Raw genomic sequence first — 8,373 nt, 5'->3', positions numbered from 1 at the left:
AGTTCAGGGAGATAGCGGTCAGATGAGCGATGTTATGGAGCCTATTTGGTGAGGCCCTCTCTATTAGCAAGTGATTTTCCAGATAAATCTGTCATCTGTTTCTGGCACAGAATTGCAAACGTATAAGAATTTCTAAATTATGTAACATTGGATTAATGTAATGTTTTGGAGTTTTTCAAGAAAGCTCATCAAGACTGTGTTATACTCAATTCGCATTTTAGAACAGAAGGACAAACTGCTTCCTAGAATTGGAAAAAAGTCCTTGTTATATAAATTTGCATGAAATATCGGGAAAAGTTTACACACAGTTTTGTGGGTTAAAGCAAGACCCTATGAGGAATGGGGTGAAAAATGTCTTTATTGGGAGGCGTCAAATGTAGAAAAAGAAGGGTTTGTACACGATGGGAGGAGGAACAGTTTGTGATCTTAACAGGGGCTACTCCTTCATTTCATCCTGGGATTTCGCATTGAACTTGTCTTTGAGTCTCGTCCACATTCCTTTTTTCATTTCATCCATCTGTTTCAGAGTATCTGCCAGTGTAAAGGAGATTTATTCACTTGGGAGAAATATACAAGAAAGGCTTACAGAATAGAAATACTCAGGCTTTTCATTCTGCAGTCACAGTCTTGAGTGAGATTTAGGAAAACTGAATGTATATTTGCATATGCTATTATGGGAAAGTTCTGCGCTCTTGATAAATGTTGTTACTCAGCAGAATAGAGTATTATAGCTGAGATTTCTTACAAAGCATGGAAGTAACTGTGCTCTGTCTCTCAACGAGAATACATAATGCAGACGTCAGTTCTATAAAGACACTTACAGCCACATCTGGAAATTCAGCATAGTCTTACCAGTAGCGAGCACCATTCGATATTCATCTACAGTGATTTCGGTAAAGCTTGTATCTTGAAGTCGTGGATACTATTACCATGAAGAAAAAAAAATATATATAAAGAAATTTAATTTGCCACAAATATTTTTGGGGCAAGCTGCCTACAGTTCCACCCCTCTGCTCCAGGCTGGACACTACAACCATCATCTGAGTGTTACAGATAGCGCTCGCCCCAACGGCAGCCTTTCATTCAGATTATACTGTCTCATTCATGCTACCACCAAACCTCAGCACAAGTATGTTTGAATAACTTAGTGGTTTTGCAGGTCATCATTGCGGACAGACTTGCTTTAATGTGTGCTTAGTCTGTTATTATCATAAATTCACAGTGAAACGCTGCATTGTGGTACATAGTCCTACATGCCATTTACAACCAATCTGATATCTGGACACACTTATAGTAGTAAATTAAGCAGTTTTTGACTCCTATGAGTTGATCAGAAATTATTCAGCCGCTAACTGCTGCACAATCCAGTCCATCCTATCTGAAGGCAAGCCACGCACATTAGGTAAGAGGGGGCTTAAAGCAACAAATCTATCCGGGACTGCCATGCAGTCCACCCTTATGCAGCGCCCCAGAGTCCTGGTCGTTGCAGTACTGATGCTCCGCCGCTAAGGGGGGCTCTGGTACGTCTGATGGCACTGAAGGAGTTCACCTGACCAGGTTTTACAGACACCAATACACTTCACAGTCTGGCCTCCAGGGGGAGCTAAGGGTGCTATGTATTAGGCCACTCCTCACAATCTGGTAAAACTGGGGGTTAGATAGGAAGTTAGACAGAAGCTGACTGGGTTGGAACCAGGCAACATTTGGAGAGGGGCGACTCTAGGGTCCCGGAAGACCTCCGAGCCTACCCGTCATACGGGTGCGTCCTAGCCATATCATCTGGGGGACGAAGAAGAACATCATAATCGAATTGTGAGGGAACTTCAGAAACAGACACCAGTTGTGAGGACTATCCCGTAAGCACAGCAGGGAAGGACTACAACACACAAGCGCTAGAAGGTAGGCACAGATTTCCACCTGCAAAGGGAACTCTGGAGGTGCCATCGGACCGGCCGGACTCAGGTAGCCCGGTTAACCGTATTCCGGACTGAGGATCCTGAAGCCTTCGGTAAAGAGACTGCAACCTGGCGTCCTCGTTATTCACCGCGACCTACACCACACCACAACATCATCGCATTCTCAACTTTCATTGGACGCCCCTCAGCAGGGTCACGGACCGGGCCTAGCCACCGTGACAACCCCAGAACTGAGACGCAGAGGCCCGGTACCGGGTGCCCCTCGGCCCTGCGGCAGTGGGGGCGCTCCACTTACATTAATATATTTTTTCTTAATCTAAATAGGTATATACTGCAGATTAAAAGTATCCTAATTCCAGTCAGAAAACGAAGCTCCCAACACTATAAACAAATAAGAACCGTATCGGCACATTGATGCCAGGTTCCCAGAGACCTCTATCCCTCACAGGCCCTATCATGGTTTCTTCGGAATGAATAGACACCTGGCATAAAATAGATCATGGACATAACAATATGGCAAAATAGATTCCACTATGTAAGGATCAGTATACTGTGGGCGGATAATGCTCAGGAGATGACAGCCAGGTGCAGTAAGCAGACAATACGCATTTCTAGACACAAAATGTGTCATAGAAATGGAGCGGAAGACATGAGTAGACTGTTCTATCAGCTTCCAAGTGCAGGAAACCAGCTCATGATAAAACTGAAGGCACAAGATGAGTCCTTGATCTTGCTTCCTGTGGCTTAAGTACTAGGGATAGGGAGAAGTACCGTAAATGCATATTAAATAAAGCCAATATTTTATACAATTTATCAGCGCATAAGACAAAATAACAGTATTAGTCAGACGCGTAGCGAGACTGCGCCACCATTTCTATAATACCTTTTCTCTGTAATAGTTGCTGTTCAGCCTGCTGAGGCTCTCATACATTTGGTCACAGGATTCTGGATCTTGAAACTGCAAAATTGAAAAAAAAAAAAAAAAAAAAAAAAAAGAATAAATTGCAAAACTGTATGGAATGCTCAGAACAGCAGCAGACATATTGAGTCTGCTATATACAGTGACAGGCAATTCCACTATGGCGCATTTATTACAAAGAAAAAAGCACGTACAGTACAAGAAGTATTAATTATTAAAGTGAACGGCTCGCGGTCCCCCTCTTCACTATACAAGGTAGCGCCAGACATACAGGATCGTAAGGAACGACGCAGCTCCCCCACCCAACAAGACACTTCTTTATAGAAAGTCACCACACAACATAAATAATGATCTCATAGACCCCCTAACTGTGCGGCACATCTTATTACACTTCTGGGGTTGGCATGTCTCAAGATTTCTCAAAGGCACCCTTAAAGTACTTAAAGGGGATTTCCATTACATAAAAAAAATGAATACCTGTGGGCCAGAGAGGTGTTCTTTTTATAACACTGACCTCCCCTTTCTGGACAGGCGCCGTTCCCGCGCTCGTGCAGCCGTGTGGATGCAGTCTAATATCGTCCGATACAGGAATAAAGTCTCCGAAGAATGGAGAAAGCTGCAGCCAATCAGTTCATAAAGCTTTTCAGCGGTTCTCTTGCTACATACCTATTTTATTTTTACCAGCCTATCGTTACGGTTACAATCATTGGTTGAGCATGTGCAGAATATTACAAATTGGAATTATGGGACTTGTAGGAAGTTTATTCATGATGAACAGTCCCTGCCGTCTTTCCAAATGAGTAATGGAGGGGGACTGAGTAGTCACTAATGTAAATTGTGGCAGACATCAGATTGCCATCAGCGCACAGTGTACACAGAGTAAGGCATTTCCGAAGCATTATTGTGCTCTTAGCTAACAGAAGAGCATCACACAGTACTCCCCTCTGATGTGCAGCGGTCATGTGATGCCCTCGCCGGATGTAGATCCCAGGGGACCAGAGGGGAATACATTGCGAGTACAGGGGAGTAACACTGGTCTGGGAGGGAAGCATTTATTTTTTCTCCCCGTCGTTATGCCCATTAATAAGGCAACTTGTCGAATATTCATTGATGGTCTTCTCCTGCAACCTACTATCCAGGCTTGTGTCCGCATACATGAACTGAGGCCTTATTCACACAGGGTAAGGCTTTGACATTAGAAGTTAGGACCATACCGAATTAGGGTACATCTTGACACTGGTGGGATGGCATTTACATTTTATTTTATTTTTTATAACAAAAAGCGGTGTTTACCAAGTACCCAATGTTATTTCTATGCACTACTGCTTCTACTTACAGCAGGGTATCATTTATTTTGTTTCCGTCATACATAGAGAGGTACATAGCAGGTCAGGAGGGGTTCCCTAGTTCATTACTAACCCTTGTGTTGATATTACCATGTCATGGTGACATACACTAGCTCTAGTACTGTGCACACGTTGCTGTTCACACTTCGCCATTGCCTTCCGTCACCTATACATCAGGAGGATATTCATTTATTAAGCTGCCACATACTACTGAGTGCGCTCTGCATAGGTCGGCACCATCTTCACTAAATGCATACCGGCCTAGGCATGCCAAAAGGGCACTGTTCCGAAAGGTGCGAGCCCTGGGAGCTTTCCAGTCATACACATAGGGCAGAAGTGACGTGTCCACACAGGCAGGTTTCTGGATTTTGTTGGACTGCATAGCACAATGATGTCCAGTCAGTACAAAAAGAAACCTGATAGATACCAGAACAGTACTGCGACCTGCAAGGATAAGTGCGGCATCCTTAATGCAGATGTGAACAAGACAGTTAACTTACATCAGTGATTAACGCCAACCATGGCGGCATTATGCTACAAGACATCTCCACCACATGAGCAGAAGAAAACAAGAGCTTCACTTTAACTGCCCATTTACGAAATCCAGAAAACAAATGTATCAGGTGAAATGGACATCGTCAAAGCGGAACAAACACAAATTGCACCTTAAATGAAGAGCGGCTTTCTTCTCCACACAAGCATTTCTATAGACAGGAAAGTACAATAAAATCCAGCAGTGGAAAGAGGCCGAACATCAGAGAATAGTGTGCCGCCAGCCCCCACTGTCCGTCACTTGTATGGATTACCAAGCGCCCCCCCGGCTAAGAGGGCCGCTGTGACATATTCAATGACAGTTCTGGAGATCAGATACAAATAGCGGCCCATTTATGACGCTTTGCTTATTGTTCCCTCGCCAGGGTAAACTAGCTAAATGGGCAGCGACACAGATTTGCCTGTCACATCAAAAGCAGCCCCTGCACTTTATGGGCAGGATTCCATGTATTCCGGTGTATGGATGGCGGATTAGATATATCATGCTGCAGCACAGTCTAAATCGGAAAAAAAAATGAACTGGAGTACGAGTTGGAATGCATGGAAAATAGGAGCATGTTCACACTAGCCAAAAAACAGACAAAACCCAAAATAAAAAGTATCAAGAAATATATATATAAGAAAAAATATAAATTTGTCTTCACACACAGCAATAATGACTCCGGAACGCAGTGCTAAGTTACAAGGTACAGCATTTAGCAAACCTTTACATCCTTGACACATCGACCACTCTGTCCCAGAATATATTCAGGCAGCCTAGAATAAATATTCACATTGAAATACAAATTGGATTGTTTCTACATAGGTGTAACATTCTGTACAGACTTTATAAGATTTTATAATGGTGACCGATTTTTTTATGGCCCAGAGTTCCACATCCCCTGTAAAGATAGATTTAAAGTGGGCCCGCTGGTTATACTGTGCAGTAAGCCTGTCGGTGCAGGAGATTACTACCGTACTCTAATTTGTCATTGGTGACCAGCATCAGACTGGGGTGTCTGGGGCCCACAGGGAAAATGGACTCCAGGGGCCCACCCTACAGCTATATGGAAATATCTGTTAGCTGTTATCCCCGATATAATGGGGCGTCGACTGTAAAACACAGGCGGCTCCTGCATATGTACCACCATAACTGGGATGTACAATTACGGTAGTTTGCATCAAGGTTTTTTTTTTTTTTTTATAAAAACAAGTCATCACTGATCCACAGGTTAGGTAGGTGAGAAGTTATTGATCGGTGGAATCTGAACAATTGGAAACCGCAATGATCGGAAGAAAGGGGAACTTTAGTCCCTGGCAGGGAACTTTTTCCTCATTATAAAATGGAGCGGCAGGTGGGATGTCTGATCGCAGCTCCATTCATCCTCTTTGGGGGCTTCTGCAGATCGGTGCAGGTCCCAGCAGTCGGACCCCCACCAATCAATCAATAACTTAGCACTTATCCTTTGGTCGCATTCACACTTTCAGTATTTGGTCAGTATTTTTTATCAGTATTTGTAAGCCAAAACCAGGAGTGGAACAATCAGAGGAAAAGTACAATAGAAACACGTCACCACTTCTGCATTTATCATCCACTCCTGGTTTTGGATTACCAATACGGAGGCAAAATACTGACCAAATACTGAATGTGTGAACATAGCCTTAGAATAGGTGATTGCTTGTTTTCACAGTAGAACTCCTGAAAGTGCATATTTGCTACTGTATAATAGTCACAGGACAAGGAGGGGTTAAACATTCAAGTATTTAATCTCTATTGGAAATCAAGTATCCTCTCCTTATTGATGTCAGAGGGAACAAGTGACCTCCATACACAAAACAATCCACTAGACCAAGACCAGTAGTACCACATACCAGGAACCAGTACCGCCACACTGTGACCAGGACTACATATCATCACCACACAGTGACCAAATAATACCAGATACAAGGGATAAATACCGCCACACCATGACCAGATCACATATAACCACCAAATAGTGACCAAATAATGCCACATACAAGGTATAAATACCGTCACACCATGGCCACGTATTAATAGCACATAGTGACCAAATACTATAATATTGATCATAATGCTAATATTACAACTGGTGATATTGTACACATAAGCTCGGCATAGAGTGTCAGTGTACAGGTAATGCAGTGATCACCAGTGACATTATACACAGGAGCTCTGTATATAGTGTCAGTGTACAGGTAATGCAGTGATCACCAGTGACATTATACACAGGAGCTCTGTATATAATGTCAGTGTATAGGTAATAGAGTGACGACCGGTGACATGATACTCAGGAGCTCTGTACATAGTATAAAGTGTATAGTGTCAGTGTACAGGTAACACACTGATTCACCAGTGAAGTCTCTAGCTGAAGTACTTCTTCTTTGCTTTTCTTCTTCATCCAGTGAAGACCACCATCACTTTTTCTAGCCAGGGCTAGTCTTTGCAGATACAGTAGTAAGACACAGTTATCTACAGCTGATCGCTTCTAGAGCACATTCACCACTTTGTCCCTGACTTAAACACTACATCAGATGAAGAAAAAAAGTGACAGTGTTGCCCTGCACAGTAACAGGACCCCCATTTGTTCCCCCATAGAAGACATCCTCAAAAATAAATTTAAGTACAGCAGTAATAAAGTCCCCTTATTGGCTCCTACAGTAATAATGTCCCCACCATAAACTACTAATGTATGTTCCTCATCCTGACCTCCATGCAGTTATTGCGTCAACTCTTTATTTAATAAGGTTTCAGATCCTGTGACACTTTATTTAATGTTCCCATGTTAGGCTCCAATGTTGCCCCCATCCTGGACCCCAATGTCCACCTTAATAATGTCCCCCATCCTGGGCCCCTTTATTCATTGTTCCCCATCTTGGGCCCCTATATTCAATGTCCCGCATCCTGGGCCCCTTTATACAATGTCCCCCATCCTGGGCCCCTATATTCAATGTCCCCCATTCTGGGCCCCTTTATTCAATGTCACCGTCCTGGTACCCTACTGTGCCCTGTCCTGTGCCTCCGTGCACAGCTCTGCCCAATCACAGGTGGGGAAGGAAAAAAAAAAAAAAAAAAAAAGCTTCTCACCTTCCTTGGCTGCCGGCTATAGATGTGATGGCGCTCTTGCGACAGGCCGCGCGCTGACATCACATAACAGTAACATTGAAAGGCTGCCGGCGTCAGCGTGTAAGCCTCCGATAGGCAGTCGTTCATCTTGATCTGCTTCGTCGCCAGGGCTAGCTCCAGGTTTTCGTGGACCCCAGGTGAAAGACTCTCAATGGACCCCTTTAACACATACCACGATTCCTGATGTACAGATAAGAAATGTAGGTATTGTACAATGCCAAAGATTTCACTTATTACATTACATAAGTGACATCTATTGTAAATTCTACAATAGCTCAGAAACCGGCGAATGCTCTTAGCGCACAGTGCGTGCCCTGTGGGAATTCAAAAGTCTTCATTTTAGATCGGACAGTATAGTCCTCCATACAGTATTATGGGCACCATATAGTCCTAGATACAGTATTATGGGCACCACATAGTTCTCCATACAGTATCATGAACACCACATAGTACTCCATACAGCATTATGGGCACCACATAGTCCTCCATACATCATTATGGGCCCAATATAGTCCT

General features: G+C 43.5%; 1 protein-coding gene across 2 annotated transcripts in view; it reads right to left on the bottom strand.

Annotated features, from left to right (window-relative positions):
* Positions 1-338: 338 nt before the first annotated feature.
* The window catches only part of UQCC2 (ubiquinol-cytochrome c reductase complex assembly factor 2), a 34,776-nt gene continuing 26,741 nt past the window's right edge, over positions 339-8,373 (bottom strand). The window contains exons 2-5 of one of the 2 annotated variants that reach the window (XM_077295496.1): positions 7,819-8,037; positions 2,800-2,874; positions 853-922; positions 339-531 (exon numbers count right to left, since the gene is read on the bottom strand). In XM_077295496.1, coding sequence (XP_077151611.1) covers positions 437-531; positions 853-922; positions 2,800-2,874; positions 7,819-8,037 — 459 coding nt within the window. In that variant the 3' untranslated portion in view covers positions 339-436. The remainder of the gene's footprint in view (positions 532-852; positions 923-2,799; positions 2,875-7,818; positions 8,038-8,373) is intronic. The other variant, XM_077295497.1, reaches the window with a different exon arrangement.

The sequence above is a fragment of the Ranitomeya variabilis genome, chromosome 3 (assembly GCF_051348905.1).
Source record: "Ranitomeya variabilis isolate aRanVar5 chromosome 3, aRanVar5.hap1, whole genome shotgun sequence".
Taxonomy (NCBI): domain Eukaryota; kingdom Metazoa; phylum Chordata; class Amphibia; order Anura; family Dendrobatidae; genus Ranitomeya; species Ranitomeya variabilis.
This window is presented reverse-complemented; position numbering and strand designations above follow the sequence as displayed.